This window comes from Pseudochaenichthys georgianus, chromosome 19 (genome assembly GCF_902827115.2).
Source record: "Pseudochaenichthys georgianus chromosome 19, fPseGeo1.2, whole genome shotgun sequence".
In the NCBI taxonomy this organism is placed as follows: Eukaryota; Metazoa; Chordata; class Actinopteri; order Perciformes; family Channichthyidae; genus Pseudochaenichthys; species Pseudochaenichthys georgianus.
Genome location: NC_047521.1, coordinates 23,893,748 through 23,910,421, shown reverse-complemented (window position 1 = coordinate 23,910,421; position 16,674 = coordinate 23,893,748). Strand labels below are relative to the sequence as shown.

General features: G+C 43.4%; 2 protein-coding genes across 4 annotated transcripts in view; one reads left to right on the top strand and one right to left on the bottom strand.

Moving 5' to 3' along the window:
• The window catches only part of usp42 (ubiquitin specific peptidase 42), a 21,876-nt gene extending 8,815 nt beyond the window's left edge, over positions 1-13,061 (top strand). For 2 of the 3 annotated variants that reach the window (XM_034106672.2, XM_034106673.2), the window contains exons 11-18: positions 1,076-1,176; positions 1,269-1,443; positions 2,524-3,231; positions 3,316-3,398; positions 4,783-5,838; positions 7,446-7,744; positions 8,907-8,970; positions 9,648-13,059. In XM_034106672.2, the coding sequence (XP_033962563.1) occupies positions 1,076-1,176; positions 1,269-1,443; positions 2,524-3,231; positions 3,316-3,398; positions 4,783-5,838; positions 7,446-7,744; positions 8,907-8,968 (2,484 nt within the window). In that variant the 3' untranslated portion in view covers positions 8,969-8,970; positions 9,648-13,059. Of the gene's footprint in view, positions 1-1,075; positions 1,177-1,268; positions 1,444-2,523; positions 3,232-3,315; positions 3,399-4,782; positions 5,839-7,445; positions 7,745-8,906; positions 9,492-9,647 lie in introns of all 3 variants that reach the window. The other variant, XR_011644995.1, reaches the window with a different exon arrangement.
• A 3-nt stretch (positions 13,062-13,064) lies between these two features.
• Positions 13,065-16,674, bottom strand: part of cyth3a (cytohesin 3a) — a 32,372-nt gene continuing 28,762 nt past the window's right edge. The window contains exons 12-13 of the mRNA XM_034106678.2: positions 16,009-16,163; positions 13,065-13,180 (exon numbers count right to left, since the gene is read on the bottom strand). Of these exons, the coding sequence (XP_033962569.1) occupies positions 13,108-13,180; positions 16,009-16,163 (228 nt within the window). The 3' untranslated portion in view covers positions 13,065-13,107. The remainder of the gene's footprint in view (positions 13,181-16,008; positions 16,164-16,674) is intronic.

Below are 16,674 nucleotides of genomic sequence, written 5' to 3'. Positions count from 1 at the left end.
CAATCCTCTTCTGGATCATCTAAATGCTCTCTAGCAAACTTCAGACGGGCCTGGACATGTACTGGCTTAAGCAGGGGGACACGTCTGGCACTGCAGGACTTGAGTCCCTGGCGGCGTAGTGTGTTACTGATGGCAGCCTGTGTTACTTTGGTCCCAGCTCTCTGCAGGTCATGGACTCGGACCCCCCGTGTGGTTCTGGGATTTTTGCTCACCGTTCTTGTGATCCTTTTGACCCCACGGGGTGAGATCTTGCGTGGAGCCCCAGATCGAGGGAGATTATCAGTGGTCTTGTATGTCTTCCATTTTCTAATAATTGCTCCCACAGTTGATTTCTTCACACCAAGCTGCTTACCTATTGCAGATGCAGTCTTCCCAGCCTGGTGCAGGTCTACAATTTAGTTTCTGGTGTCCTTTGACAGCTCTTTGGTCTTGGCCATAGTGGAGTTTGGAGTGTGACTGTTTGAGGTTGTGGACAGGTTGTCTTTTATACTGATAACGAGTTCAAAGAGGTGCCATTAATACAGTTAACGAGTGGAGGACAGAGGAGGCTCTTAAAGAAGAAGTTACAGGTCTGTGAGAGCCAGACATCTTGTTTGTTTGTAGGTGACCAAATACTTATTTTACCGAGGAATTTACCAATTAATTCATTAAAAATCCTACAATGTGATTTCCTGGATTCTTTCCCCCCATTCTGTCTCTCATAGTTGAAGTGTACCTAGGATGAACATTACAGGCCTCTCTCATCTTGGGAGAACTTGCACAATTGGTGGATGACTAAATACTTTTTTGCCCCACTGTACATACAGACACACACACACACATACAGACACACAGACACATACATACAGGCAGACAGACAAACAAACATTCAGAAGGTTCAGGTTTTTAAATCAAATGTACCAAACTGGGATCAATAAAAGTATATCTTCGTCTTTATAGGATGATTTTTGTAGAATAAACCTTTATTATGTTGACGCTTAAAATAGCAATTTAGAAACTGAGAGGAGGATTGTGTAACAATGATGATTCAGTTTAGCAAATATGTCAAAAATCTGCCAACTCTTCTGTTTCCCAGGCGAGCAACGGGCAGTGGTATCAGATGAATGACTCCTCTGTGTCTGTCAGCGACATCCGCTCTGTTCTCAACCAGCAGGCCTACGTCCTTTTCTACTCTAAGTAAGTAAACTGTCATTTTAGAACAAAAACACATGCAAAAAATCACAAAACGAGTCCTATTGCTAATGTCCGTTTTTTGTTTGTGTTCCTAGGTCCAGTGAAGTGAAGAAAGCAGGGGACTTCAGCCACATGAGCCACAGCGCAGGCAACCCTGGTCAGTCGTCTCCACGGCCGGTGGTGATCCCACGCATCAACTCCGGCATTCACCACAACAACAACAACAACATGGGCTTCATTGGTCCCCAGCTGCCACCACACATGACCAAGGTACATCTAAACCAGGGCTTTTCAACCTTTCTTGTGCACAGTTTACCAACAACCAAAAAAGTTACTTATACCGCATAAACGTTCATAAAGTGTCTCCATTTGGCTACGTGATTATCTCCTAAGTAACCAGCTTTGAGAGCTCTCTCTTTGTGGTTTTACTTTAAAGGGGACCTATCATGCAAAATGCACTTTTTGATGTATTTCATACATAACTATGTGTCCCGGTGTGTCGGGGAACTCACGCAGCGTCGGAAAATAAAACCCTCTCTTTTCCTCCGTACCCAAATCTAAAAAAACGGGGCTACTACGGAGCTGATCCAGATTTGCGTCCGATATGACGTAATATCGGATATGTGGACCCACGGCACTATCAGAAAGTTGCTATCAGAAACAATGCCCGACGTAATATGGTCGGTGTTTACATTAGCATTGCTAACACTCAGAGCTAACCTGTACTGGAGAGCATGTGTGTGAAGAAGCAGGAAGTAAAAAGGAACTCACCTTGTGGTATAACCGGCAAGAGAGAAAGCCTTTGAGCTCCAGACTGTTTCAGAGAGAATCCTTGATAATCCATGATATGGCGTTTCATTACGGCAGCATTTAGTTTAGACGGTAGCTGGCGGGTCCCGCGTGAGCTCAGACCCCTCCTTCTTTTGAAACAGGAAGTGAAATAGAGGGATATGAGGCATGGCTAGAATGGATGATTTGTTTGGTATTTTGAGCAAAACACTTCATAGACATGTTTTTTATATATCTGAGACCTATGCTATTGCCTAATAATAGCGTGATAGGTGCACTTTAAAAAGTTACCAGTTTGTTAACGCATGCTAACAAAACTGTCAGTTTCCTTGTTTTGAAGTGTTTAGTTTGGACTATGGCGCTGATGGATTTTAAATGCAACGACTAAATAATATTATTTGGACTGATTAAGTGAATTTGGACAATTTCCCACGACACACCTGACGATCTCTTACGGTGTGGTTGAAAACGACTGATCTAAACGATGTTGATCAAACATATTCGAATGTGAGAAGATATAAAGCCAGTGTTTAACAACAAATCTATCTCGTTTGTCCTCAGCGCGCTCTTCACGTCAACGGGAACGGATCTCTGAGGGACTTTCACACCAACTCCAAGCCCAGCACCAGCAGCAGTGTTGGGGGGAAATCTATCCATGGACTGGCCTCCTCCTCCTCCTCTTGCTCCTCCTCCTCCTCCTCCTCCTCCTGTTCTTCCATCTCCCACTCTATCAGCCGGCCCACCATGATCCCAGACCAGGACAAGCGGCAGAAGCTTTCTTTCTTCATCGGACAAGGCAAAACCAACCGCCCGTCCTCCTCCTCCTCCTCCTCTTCCTCCTCTTACAGCCAGCCTTCCTCGGCCAGCTGCTCCTCCTCCTCTTCCTCCTCCAGCTCTCTCTCGTCCTCGCAGTCTACCTCAGACGTTCGCTTTGTTCCGCGTCAGCTAAACCACGTTAACGGCACGTCTCGCAGTAACGGCGGTCACCACGCGGGAGGAAACGGAGCGTCGTTCTTGGTGCCGTACGGCCAGGAGTCCTCAGAGGAATCGGACCAGGAGAACTCTGGCTCTCTGGATAACGGCGGATTAGCGAAGTCTCTCCTCAACGGAAACAAGAGAGCGGGAGAGACTTCCTCTCAAGCCACAAACGGAGACTCGGGAGCGCATCACAGCGGGTTAAACGGACCCACCAATGGCGTCTCTAAATCCAGTCAAAATGGCCACCATAACGGACACCACAAAATGAATGGACACAACACCCCTAATAAGGTAAGTCTCCTTTCATGTAATGAAACCTAATGAGCTTTTGGTTTAAATCGATAAATACTGAATGAACGATGTCTTGTTTTTCAGCTCTCTGGCATTAATCATGACACTTCATCCTCTGTGGCTGCGGTTGTTTCTAATGGACACGACAGTGATCACAGTCAAGCAAGGTGAGATTACCACGCTATTGAGGGAATGCGGATGGAAAGTAGCTCAAAGCTAAATCCGGCATATTTACGCTTGAAATATTTATTGTTTTAAGTGTTCATTAATGTGCAATGTCCCTGCCAAATAAACGAGAGAAAGAAACTAAGAAAAGCTGTTTAAACCAAATGCAAAACATATTTCATTTGCATGGCTTGATCACATACAAAATCGATGCATAGCGGCGTTTCCGCCAGGCGTCATTTGACAAAATGAATAAAAGAATTCGAGAGATGATCGAGAGTTTTTATCGCTTGAAATGATGGACAAGGACATCGCTCTGTTGGAGGGGCAAAGGAGTCTGGTGGGATTCTTTTCGCCGCCAGCAAAGCGTGTTCCTGTGACGGAAAGTGTACTGCCGGCGAGCCTTGGCGGGGGGTCCTAGTGGAGCACGCGCGTGAACTGTGAGCACCGGAGCCTCGCAGCGGCGAAACTAAGGCTCCGTGGTAAACTGTGGTAACATGAAGAGCCGTTAGTGAGCCGAGCCAAACGATCCGGCTCACTAAAAAGAGCCGGAATTCCCATCACTAATACGTAAATAGATAGTATCTATAAGGGGCGGCTCAATTCAAAATCACGTGACGTCACACCTCCCGCTCTCGGGGTGGACGCCCTCTCGGCCCTGGGGTGTTTCTCAATGTCGAGGAAAGCTGCTCCAGAGCCACTATTTCAAGCATACTATGTCATCGAGTGCCGCCGAAGGACTGTTCCAATGTCCAGCATACTTGGAATTCTACCGAGCCCGGCGTACTTTGTAGCAAGAAATTTCGAGGCTGCACATGTGTAGACTCCGCGGTCGTAAAATCCCCACAATGCTTTGCGCACGGACCAATTTCCCCAAATCTGTGGTGGAAAATGTAAGGCGGGGCCTCTCATATGACGCACACCTGCACACTTGCTCGCCTGTTCCACTCTTCGTGTTCCGAATGCCGGTAAGTATTCTTGCCTCGCTTCTGAAGCAAGACGCTCGGAAGACATGTGCTACCAAGCAAGCGTACTCGACATTGAGAAACACCCCTGGTCTGGCGGAAACACTGATGCATAGTCTCTGAATTTAACCGCTATATCACTCCAATAAACAAGATCCATTCAGGTGCATGATTGCTTACATATACACAAAAGATCCCCTGGTCAAACTGGCATGTAACATTAAAATGAGCTGATTCAAAATGGGAAATGTATTTGCTTTCAACCATATATTAAGAAGTTAATAAATCTGATTTGATTAGGGAGTATAAAGATGTGGTTTCAAAATCTACTTGGCTGCATCGATATTTTTATTTTAAAATTTCTCACAGACATTTCACCCAAAGTGTTACAATTAAAATGCTTCTTTATTTGTTTTTCCAGCCAAGAGGCCCATATTGCTGCTTCCTCCCTGGCCAGTTCCTCTCAGAGCCCCCATCCCGCTGCCAGTGAAACCCAGAGCGTCCCCCCTCCTGACATAAGGGCTACAACTGTGTCTGAACCCCTGCCTCCGCAAGCACCATCCTCCTCTCCACCTTCAGCTACTCCAACAAACACTCACCCCGTCACGTCCGGAGAACCTGCTTCTTCCCCCTCTCCTGCCCCGCCGCACAGCATCCCTGCAGCCTTACCCCCCCCGACAGACGACTCCCAAAACACCAACGAGACGTCTGCAGCTCCACAGAGGATTAGCCGAGGTGAAGAGGAGGCAAAGGATCTACCGAGGACTCGTGATCCGTCAGCAGGGACTGAAGGACGCACCGACGCTAAGGAGCAACCCCAGTCCAAGCCCAGTTCTAGAGGAGGAGAAAGACAGACATCCCGGGACAGAGAGAGAGACTGGAGCAGAGACAAGGACAGACACTACAGGGACAGGAGCCCGGTGCGAGAGAGAGACGGAGACAGACATCGGTACAGACGAGATTCTCGGGATCGTTCTCGGGATCGCCACCAACACCGCTCGTACAAGGACCGCTTGGTTCCGTACAACCGGTCCTACAGGGACTGGGACCCTGATCGTCGCAGGGACCGGCCTTTCCTCACACCCAGGGAGCGGGAGCGGAACAATTACAACTCCAGAGATGATTGGGGTCACGAGCGGAGGGGATACGGTCACTCGTACCGAGAGGATAGGAGTCGGCAGCCGGAGAGCAGAGAGTCCCGGCCGATGAAGGAGAGGAGCACCGGCAGGGAGAGGGATTATCATACGTCGAGAGGGGAGGCTTCCTCGCCAAACACAGAGACAGAAACCTCAGAAAAGTCAAAGGGTTCCCCCCCTCGGGAGCGTCCAAGCGCAAATGAGTCGCCTCCGAACAAGGAGGATCACAAGAGGAACGCCGATCCTCCGAGCAAGGAGAGGGAGGACAGCTCTGAGACTCGGTGCTCGAAAAAACACAAAAAGAAGAAGTCAAAGGATAAAGAGAGACACCGAGAGAGCGGGTGAGTTATGCCTCTGTTTAAATTACATTGTTTACCCAACAAACGTAAATAAATATACTCAAATATATGTTCAGTATTTGGTCTAAAGGCTTTCTGCTTTGAGTACATAACAGTTCAGGGGGTCCGCGGGGTCTTAAAAAGTATTAAAAGTTGATCAATCAATTTAGCGAAAATTAAGGCTATTAAAAAGTATTAAACGGCATTTTCCAAGGTTTTACATTTTGTAGCTTGTTTTCAATAAGTATGTAAATGGTCCAAAGAGGTTGTATTGTACAGTCTGCCTGAATGTAGTCATGGCGTAGGTGTGTAGTGTGATTCTGTGGAGTTTATTGATGGCATCCCGTTGGGTTAGACGTCATCTGAACAGGACGTCGCACGCTCACTGCTTGATAGCGCTGAGGTCCGTTTACGCCGGTTGCTAAGCAACATCGTTACGGGGAAATGCAAGTCTGCGTCCAAATGGTTGGAATTGGAGTTATTCATTTACTTAAAAAGAATGTGAACAGTATGTTTTTCACAGTTGATTACCCTAAACTTTAAGTATAATTCAACTGAAAAACCAATCAAATAAAAAATAATAATAATCCTTTTATTTAGATTACGTTGTTTTCGTAATCATTGCAAGCCAAAATCGTAATCGAGATTAAAATAGGATTAATTGCACAGCCCTGCTCGATTCTAAACTTTATTGCTTGATTATTTTTGGGTTGAAATCAATCTGCCACATATTAGATCAATCATTTTAGACTTTTTTGTAGACTTCTGCCTCTCAAATCAAGGTTCTTTGTTTAGTCATACGAACATAGCTACATGTAGTTATGCCGATAAAAATCTTGTGTCACAGGCTTCTCCAACAGAGCAACACAGATGAGCAGAAAATATAGTGCAAGTAAATAGTAATACAAAAAGTGAAATGGTGCAATAAGAGTCTATATGCAAGTTATTGGAATAGGATATATTTAAGCAATGGCTCACGACAGGCCGTGGTATACGGCCATTATATCACAGTTAAGGGGCGTGGTTCGGTCCGACACGAACTGTATACAGTTTTCAGCCAAACTGTATACAGTTAAATCGACCGGACTTCTTTCTGCAAATGTGAGCGTCCTTAACAACGGTCAATAAGTCCTTGCTGCACATTATCCCTGACATGTTTCCATCTTAAGCTTTGTTAGTTAGTTAGTTTCGTAACGGACGTAATGTAACAGTTGTAGCTTTTTCTCAGACGCGGAGGGATACTGACTTGTTGTGAAAAGTAACTACAATTCTCGTTCTATCACGGCTAAGAACCAATCAGATTGCTTGATTTCACTTGTCCGTTTTATAAAGATAAGTCATTTTGAAGTAGCAGCCAGATGAATATTAGGGATGTTGCTTCAACAGTTCAGGTGTTAAACAGTCTTATTGCCTGTGGGATGAAACTGCCCCGGAGTCTGGTGGTTGGAGGACGGTTTGCTTTTGCTGTCTTTCCAATTCATTTTAAAATGTGTTAAACTGAACCAGCTCCTAAATATCACGAGGAGCTGAATGTCTTGAGCTATTGACATTCAGCTTTCTATCTAGTCTTGGATTTCTAGTAACCCTGGTGAGTTTTCCTTCTTCTCTAGGAGCTCCGAAGCGGATTCAGACCGAGCCGCTGACCCCAAAAAGAAGAAGAAGAAGCGGAGGAGGCGCAGCGAGTCGGAGCAGCCGGGACCGTCGAGGGTCCGTGGGAACAAGAGCAGCGAGGAGAGGGAGAGCAGCAAGAGACGATACTACGACGGCAAGGACGCTAAACAACACAACGGTTACTCTCCTGAAAAACGGCGGCGCACAGATCACAGCAGCGGCAGCAGCGAGCAGCTCCCCCCCTCAAACCCCACCTCCCCAACAGACGCTTCAAATCAACATCTCAACGGATACAAAGGTACTTCAGCTTTTACACCTTCAATATATAGAGAGGCGAAGTCCCTCCACGGTGACCACCATGGGACCTTATTTCGGAAAAAGTATGTATTGAAGTCAATGGGGAGAGAAAACTTATCTTTCGACCACGTTTGAATTGTGCCACGAATTACACATATGATGTTTGTCAATCTTAACAAATAATTTCCATGTCAAAAAAGTCAGTTTGTCGTAAAACTGTTGAAATATAAGACTATGAAAAATACGCAACTAGAAAGACTACAAATCCCAGAGTCCCGGTCCCGCATGCTGGCTCTCACGGAACCGACTCACTCCCCTTGTGTGTATGTACAGCTCTCAACACGCCCAGACTTGTAGTGATTTTCGCCTCTTTTAATACTTTCCGCCTCATTCTGAAAGAAAGAAGTGAAATGTTCCAACGTGACGGCCGTCTTGGTGTGTGGTGCGAGACGGGAGATGTAGTTCATTGAGCGGTTTCACACAAAAAAGTGTTACTTCACAGTTTCACCACACATTTTTTTGACTTGCAAAATTATCTTTTAAATTGACAAACATCATATGTGTAATTCGTGGCACAATTAAAACGGGATCAAAAGATAATCTTTCTCTCTCCATTGACTTCAATACATGCTGTTTCAGAAATAAGGTCCCATGGAGGAAAGGGAGGGACTTCGCCTCTCTATTGCTAAAAATGTACCTTTTTAAAGATGAGAGAAACACTGCTGTGGAGCCTGCCCTTCGATGAGGACATATCAGAGCCTGCATCATCCATCAGATTGACCGAAAATGTTATTAATATGATTAATTGTTTAAAGTACATTTTTTTTATGCAAAAATGTCTAAATGTGCTTTTTGTTTGCCTTTTTAAATATGGTTAGTTCCAGGATTGTTTCTGTTTTAAATCCTAATGAATGGAATATATTTGGGTTTTGCACCAAAAAAACAAACAAGCACTCGCCTTTTGAGAAACTTCAATGGCTTTTTTTCACTATTTACAGGCATTTTGAAGACCAACAATTCACCATCTGATTGCCTTACGTTAGTTAACACTGTGTGGTAGTGACTGGATGTGTAAATGCGATCAGAGCAGCTCGAGGCGCTCTGTCGTGACGGGAAACAGAACGTGTGAGGTGAAGATTTAAAGTGTCCATGTTGTTTTGCAGGAAATGGTTACAGCCACACGAACGGCGACTCCCACGGATCCTCCAGTGGCTGGAAACACTGACTGTGAGTGGGCTTTAATCATCATCATCATCATCATCATCATCATCATCATCATCATCATCATCATCATCATCAGTACAGACACTGCTTATAAACAATAACATTTATCAGAATTTTTCACAACACGCTTATAGACCCCTGGCGTTAGAGGCGATATGGAGGGCCGATATCCCAGATCTGGATCCAGAGTGATTGGGATGAAGTCTGGTCCAATATCCTAATAGCTTCTAACCCATACATTATAGTTTCACTCATCGAGTTTACCTTACGCCTAGGAAGCTTTGTTTAATGAAAATAATTGCACTCTGTGACGTACTTATCTACATATGTTCTGGGAATGTCCACCAGTGGCCAGATTCGGCGATATTTGAGACTAGCGTGCCTCATTCCCCCGTTACACTTATCCTAAATGACCTGTCCAACCTGTGGTTTAACCCGGACCAAAAGGCGAGCACTATTAGCCGGACTTACAGCAGCAGAAAAATTGGTTGCGACTCGCTGGAAGCCTCCCCATTCCCTCTCACGTAAGGTCTGGGTTCTAACATAGATGGGGGGGGGGTTTGTTTCTTTCTTTAGATTTGTTTTGTACTGTATTGCATTTGATGTTATTGATTGTACCACTTGTTTAATAAACAAACATTTATCAGATGTTATAACAGGCCTCTTCTCTCTCCTTTCAGCCACATCACCATTTCAACAACAGCAACGGAATGACATCTTTTCTTGACGTGGTGCTTCTTCGTTGGGAATATATTGTATTTTTACCGCGAGAAAAGTGTTTTAAAAATGTTTTGTTTTTTCAAAGGCATCGATTTATATGCCGTAATTCTCCTAACTATGGTTAAAAAAGACACTCAATGGACATTTATGATAAAATATTAATATATACTTGTATGAACACAAACAAAGCCTGGAGCTTGAACATCTCAGCTGCTGCTCAGTGGAACTCAGGACATGGAAACTCGTGGATATCCACCTGCGTCACATTCAGACAAACTAAAGGGAAAAGGAGAACTGTAAGGCATCGGCTGCAGGTTTTAGACGCCACCGTATCTCCGGAGCCACAATGCTTTGGAGTTTATTCTTTGATCCTACTGGGTGTGGAAAGGACTCGTGAATGAAACCCTGGACAGACTTGAGGACATTTCCCAGCTTGTTTTTGCTCTGAAGCCTAAGATTCACGCCATCATTTTTAAACTTTCCACACACGGAGGTATGTCACGCCTCCCTCTTCTCTCCTGTCACGTTGCTTTTGGATTCTTTTGAAAAGGAAACCATCTAATCTTTGTTAATCATGCCTGTGGACCATTTGTGTTTGCTTTTTTATGAAAAATACAGTTTTGTGTCTTCTAGCGTCATCAAAAATACTGTGAATTTAATTTTGAACTGTACTATCAGTTATTTTTATATGTAAAGATCCTGTATCAGGGTTACCTGTAGATGTTGATTTGTTTTTAGAAAAACTCCTGTTAATATCGACCATTTTCTCTGGACAAAAGTTGGGAATGTTTGTTTTATGTTGGTTTTTTTTCAACTTTAGACAGAAGTTGAAAATTGCTACTACCTTTTACGTTTAGCATGTCAGAATTTATACATTGTATAAGGTAAAAGCCTTAAATACATTTGTTAATGTCAGAAATTGTAATCTCTTCTTGGTCTTTTGACTCGTTTACAAGCTGTATTGAAATGAATGGGAAACTGATTGACGAGTTGCCGGGTAAAAAGTCTGCCTTTGTATTATATACTAGGATTAGATTGTATCCAAAGTTCCTTCATTATAATATGTAAATACATTAAGTGTGGATGATAGCACTCTCCTGTAATCACAAGTTAAAGACACATTTCCAGCTCAAACTCACTATATTATTCCTAAAATACTTCATAAATAACCAAAGACCTGGTAAGTTAAAGGTGGGGTAGGTAATTCACTTCAGAAACACTTTTTGTTATATTCCATGGAATGCTCTTAATACCCCGATAGCAATGAATACATTAAATGCTTTGATAATAAATACATTAAAACAAGTCATCTGTGGAAGCCGTGGCGCTGTAAAAAGCACGACCAATCATCTGAGCCGGCTAAAATAACTGGACGGCCTACCTGCCTGTCAGCCTTCCATCTGTGCACAAACTTACCTCGTGCCCTCATTGGTCATGTGCGCGTTCGTGTGTGTTGGGGGAGGAGCTCTGCAAGGAAGGGGCAGATTTTTTTTCGGCTGCGTACTTTCAAATTCCAGCGCACTCTTGCTGGTTTCTCCATTCTTACCCACCCCACCTTTAAGCTCTTTTCACTGAATTCACATCCACACACAACAGTTTTCTGATCAGCATGTTTTTATTCATAGTATTCATGAGCATTTTTCCCAAACTAAGATCAATTAACCTTAAAATCACATGTACTGTTAAAAAAGGCGGCAAGTCGTCTCGATCTCCGTTTGGGAAAATCAGATTCCAGTTTCACATCATTTGAGTTTTAAAATGTCCAGTATTTAGCTTCTTTCAGGGTGTTTTTAACTCACTTTACTCCATTTTCCAACTCAGCGAGTTTTCTTCGTATAACTTCATGTATTCTCTGATCTTCAGTAATAACTCATGACGAGGCGGAGGAGTCGCTGCTCCTCCACTTCTGTAAACTGTCAGCGGTTCAAACTAAAACAGGTGAACGGGTACAGGCCGATATGATTTACATGCTACATAAACACAACAGAGGAAGAAACAAAGGAACAGTATGTACAATATATTCTATACATGCATAATGTAAATGACGGGGGGGGCTGCCTCTTTTGTTAACCAAATTAAGAAAATAAATACAAAAGAAATGGATCTTCAATACATAACATGACAGAAAATAGGATGTGTGTTAGCGTTTGAGGACACTTTAAAGGGGCTTTATATATTGAGAGTATTCATAACCTGCACCAATTCCTTCGCCTGGAAATATAAGAGCTGCAACAATTATGTATAATCCATAATAACAGATCAATAATAAGTCATTTATTTATGAAGACATTTCCAAAAATTCCTATAAAATATCGTGATTTCAATGATTTTCTCTGTTTTACATCATAATAAATGGAATATCTTTAGGTTTTGGAACAAACCAAGCCATCCCCTTGGACTTCGGTAACTGTCATGGTAGGGCTGCTCAATTAATCGCAATTACGATTATGGCTGGCAACGATTACGAAAACAACGTAATCGAAATAAAACCATTATTTTGTTATTATTAAATATTTTTTCTATTGGTTTTTCAGTTGAGTTATATTTAAAGTTCACGGTAATCAACTGTTAAAAACATACTGTTCCCATTTTTTTTCTCCAATAAATTGATGTTTTCAAAGTAAATGGATAATCGTTTTTAATAATCATGATATCAATTATTGACCCAAATAATCGAGATTATGATTTTTGCCATAATCGAGCAGCCCTATGTCATGGACATGTTCCACTATTTTCTGGCCTTTTGTAGACCAAAAAATGTATCTGATTAATCAATACATAATTAGTTGCAGCCCTGCTGTAAATGAAATATGAGCTTTTTAGAATAAATCTGTGTTTGCATGTACAGATACAGTCACTAACAATCAGACCAGCTGATTTAATAAGCTTGAGGCTTTCTGTAGCAGAAGAACATGTGAGGTGAAGATAAGATGTTTTCCTGGTATCTGGGAGTCAACGCCAAATAAGGAAAAGCCACGTATGAGCTCCTCCTCATGCGTCCACCAGAGGGCACACTATGCAAAGATTTCCCATGATTCCAGTCATGGCTGTAGTCCTGTTCCTTTTGTCCATTTGTGTTAATCCAGTTTTTTGTCCATACAGTCCCCCTCATCAGTGTTCAGAGTCCCTCACACACAGGTGCACCCCAATGATCCATTTCAGTCCCAAAGACAAGCACCTGCTGCTGTCTTCCAGCCGTGAAAGAACACACATGAGGCCTTCACCACACACACACACACACACACACACACACACACACACACACACACACACACACACACACACACACACACACACACACACACACACACACACACACACACACACACACACACACACACACACACACACACACACACACACACACACACGGGGGGGGGGGGGGGGGGGACTCAGGTGTGTTTGCCGGTGTGGCGGTCATCACTTCTTATTGGCTATCCTCCTCTTCCTGGTGGCCAGCATGTCGTAGAAAGGATCTTTGCTGATGCTCGCTCTGCAGAAAAGGAGAGGAAGGAAACACATCACTTTACAGCTGCTTCTGTACATCCAAATAAGAGTAGTTTGCAAGGTAGACATGTCAACATTATGAATAAACTGGATTTTTGTTACCACTCAAATCTGTTACTAGAGAGAGAAGAATAGCATTGTTACACGTGAAGTATTTTAGGATGAGGGGCAGTCATTTCTTTGACCTTAATCTGTCTTGTATCTATCAGTCGGAGCTTCGTCTTTTGTCTCCGCCGCTCTCTGACGGATTGAGAAAGAAACTCTTTTGCTTTGATTCTGCAACATCAAAACCTGACATCGACAGTGATTCGTTGCACCTGATCTTCACTCAAACGCTCCTTCCCAATCTATAAATATCTCACTCAGAAGTTTTTTTATCTGAGCATGTTGACAAATACACAACAGAAAATGTATGCCTATTCATACAATAACATTGGCTCTTTTCTTAAACACGAGGTTGTCTATACAATGTCAAAATAGGTAGCTCTACCATCAGAGTATTTTATTCAACTTAAATGTCAACAAGGCAATTGACAGCAGTCTCAGGGAGGTAAGCAGTCAATCAAAATGTCCATAGCTAAATGCAAGACAGCTTAATAACTGTGACCGGTTACTGTCAACACAAAGATTTGACTATTTGGACTCCTAGCAGACAGGAAGCAACGTGAGCACTCGTTTGAAAGCTCGAGCGATCGTGTTTCTGGCCATTTGATGTCACTTCGGTATCTCCTCGTAGCTCTGTTTCGGTCTCAGCCAAGTCAAAATATCTCTGGCTCTTTAGCTGCTTAATGTCCACCTATGTTCCCCGGCTAGGTCCTCACTTTGTTGCTAGCTAAATAATTGTGACGAGTTACTGTGTGTACAAAGGGCTGACTATTGAAACTACTCGAGGACATTAGCTTGAAATCGTGTTTCTGGCCACTTGATATCGCTCTTATATCTCCGTGAAGCTCGATGTTGGTCTCCACCCTCTCCTGACAGAAATGTCGGACTCTTTATTTGCTAACTCAGCCTGTCTTTTTGTTTTGGGGAGAGTATCTCAGACTGGCTCCGGCTCCCTGTGGAAAAATCAACGTTGCATACCCGAAATCTTATTACGTGACACACTCAGGATGGGAACACGCAGAATAACCCGCAGCCTTCCCAGCAGCACAACATGCTGAGGTGGCCAGTCGTGTGTGTGTGTGTGTGTGTGTGTGTGTGTGTGTGTGTGTGTGTGTGTGTGTGTGTGTGTGTGTGTGTGTGTGTGTGTGTGTGTGTGTGTATGTGTATGTGTGTGTGTGTGTGTGTGTGTGTGTGTGTGTGTGTGTGTGTGTGTGTGTGTGTGTGTGTGTGTGTGAGAGAGCCGTTTCCAGGAAGCAGATGAGTCAGGTGTGTGTCTTTCTGTGTCTGCAGACCACAGGCGGGTGTAATGAGAGTGTGTGAGTTTGAGTCCAATCTGTGGTCTCTGTTGTTCCGGCAGTGACCGGAGGACCCTACTCGCTCTGACGCTGAGTGTGAAACAGAGAGTGTGTGTTCAGAGGGTCAAATCGTTTCACTCCTCCAACTGTTGGGAGAAGGGGCTTTTAACGTCATGGTGGGATCTACAGAGACAACTTGAATTATTCAGCCTACTATATAACGATATACTACCTCTTTTTTAATGATATTTTAACATAACATACAATTACTAATTTTTGATATTTTCAACATTGTATATTTTGACTTTTTTCAGCATAATATAAAAATGTTGTATACTATGACTTTTTCATGATATTTTCAACAGTTTATACGAAGACATTTTAAATACTTTTTGACATACATACTTTTCACAATACAATGACCTTTTTTATATTTCCCGTCACCATTGCTCTGACTCTTCTCATGTATTGCCTAACATCCAGAGAGCCACCTCCACCACGCCACCAACAATAGTGGTTTGCAAGCCAGGGTGACAACTCGCCAACATTGCATTGCTTTATGTTATTCATAGTTGGTCATGTTGATGTTTGTTGTATCTTCTGGCAGTTTAACTGGGAGGCTGTTGTTTCATTCTGCTCTGAATTCCCAAAGAGACTCTGATTCACGATGGGAAATACCCCTCGTTCAATAAAAACAAAACAACAAGAAATTACCACCTCTCTTTTCCTTCCAGTCCCTTTAACTGTATACGAAGCATCCCAGGATCTGTAGTCACTTAACACACCTTTCTTTTATTGGATACTCTTTCTAACGCTAAGAGGTTTTATAACATCATTAGAGCCCTGAAGCGACGTGTAATATGATTTCTGCCGTGATATTATTGATCATATTTGCCGGTGAAGCTGCAGCTGAGTGGATTATAAGCAGCGAGCTGATCAATTACCCAATGTACAGCTTCACCTCCTTCCCTGCTTACAAGGCTGTAAGCAGTGTGTGTGTGTGTGTGTGTGTGTGTGTGTGTGTGTGTGTGTGTGTGTGTGTGTGTGTGTGTGTGTGTGTGTGTGTGTGTGTGTGTGTGTGTGTGTGTGTGTGTGTGTGTGTGTGTGTGTGTGTGTGTGTGTGTGTGTGTGTGTGTGTGTGTGTGTGAACAAAGGGAAGTGAGTTTATCCAGCGGAGCAGAAATCACCCCTGAGTGTTATCTGTGTGGAAGTGTGAGAAACAGAGTCGCATTCAGTCACCAGCGTCTAAGTGTGTGTGTGTACTAGCTGCACATATATGATAAAGGTCACAGCTCTGTGTGTGTGTGTGTGTCATAGTCAAGGTCAGCCGTGAGAAAGTGCCACCTGGGAGCCTCAGTGTTGGCTAAGTGCCCCCTCAGTGTAAACGGACCCCCACTAACGCCGCGTCTCTTACTTGATGGATTTGATCCACTCCTCCTTCTCCTCCGGCGTCGGGGCAGATATCCTGTACACCACGTGGTTGCCCTCGACGACTCGCCCGTCCGCCTCCGTCTTGCAGGCCTTGATCACCTGACCTTTGTGGTTCGGCTTGTACAGCTCGAAGCAGTTCTGGGGAGGCAACGAAAAGATATGCACGGTGAAAAACAAGAACACATGTCTGAGAAAAGTGTGATGTTAAAGTGACAGTAGATTATTGTTGCTTATCATTATTAATATATGTTGACTGCTCTATGTAACGGCTGCAGAACAATGACACCCCCTGCGTTTATCATAGTTACATGTAAACCTCGCTTTTACTTTGCAATACGCTCTGTTACTGAGTCGCATTTAAATATCTTACTCAGCTCAGAGCAGCTTTCTTAGGGAGCAAAACAACTAAAGTAATGTTAACTGTAGAAACTTTATCGAGCAAATGAGCTTCATGGAAGGAGGAGGCAAAGAAGGGGAAGAGGGAAAGTGATAAAAAAAATTATTTCTACTTCATCGCTAAGTAACAATATCTACCTACCGTACTTTTCGGACTATAAGCCGCAACTTTTTCTCCCCATTTTATTTGTACAGCTAACGGCCACTAGGGAACCTCCTAAATCTATGGATTTTACAGGTAACATTAACCACC